At 59.8% G+C, this 286-nt stretch overlaps 1 protein-coding gene across 1 annotated transcript in view; it reads right to left on the reverse strand.

Moving 5' to 3' along the window:
- Positions 1–77: 77 nt before the first annotated feature.
- The window catches only part of LOC104514055 (RING finger protein 121), a gene marked incomplete at its 3' end in the record, with an annotated part of 1007 nt that continues 798 nt past the window's right edge, over positions 78–286 (reverse strand). Inside the window, exon 2 of the mRNA XM_010157598.1 lies at positions 78–232. Within this exon, the coding sequence (XP_010155900.1) occupies positions 78–232 (155 nt within the window). The remainder of the gene's footprint in view (positions 233–286) is intronic.

Genomic DNA, 286 nt, shown 5'->3' on the forward strand with positions numbered 1-286 from the left:
TGCCGAGTTCCAGCCGACGGGGAAGCGGGAAACGGCTCCTTGTAACGAGGAGCTTTCCCCGGAATGAGCGTACGAACCTGGGCGTCGTCTGTACCAGCGGTTTTCGGGTGGCCCTGAAGGTGACGAAGGCTGTGACCGCCGAGAAGAGCACCCAGATTCCCAGGAACCGCCACCAGTTCAGCTTGATGGTGAAGTAGAGAGGCACCACCCACATCTGGAACAGCGTCACCATCTGCGGGAACACAGGAAAGGCCTTTCGAGCTGCTTCTCGGCTCACCGGACATCA

This window comes from Eurypyga helias, unplaced genomic scaffold, assembly GCF_000690775.1.
Source record: "Eurypyga helias isolate BGI_N326 unplaced genomic scaffold, ASM69077v1 scaffold26218, whole genome shotgun sequence".
NCBI lineage: Eukaryota > Metazoa > Chordata > Aves > Eurypygiformes > Eurypygidae > Eurypyga > Eurypyga helias.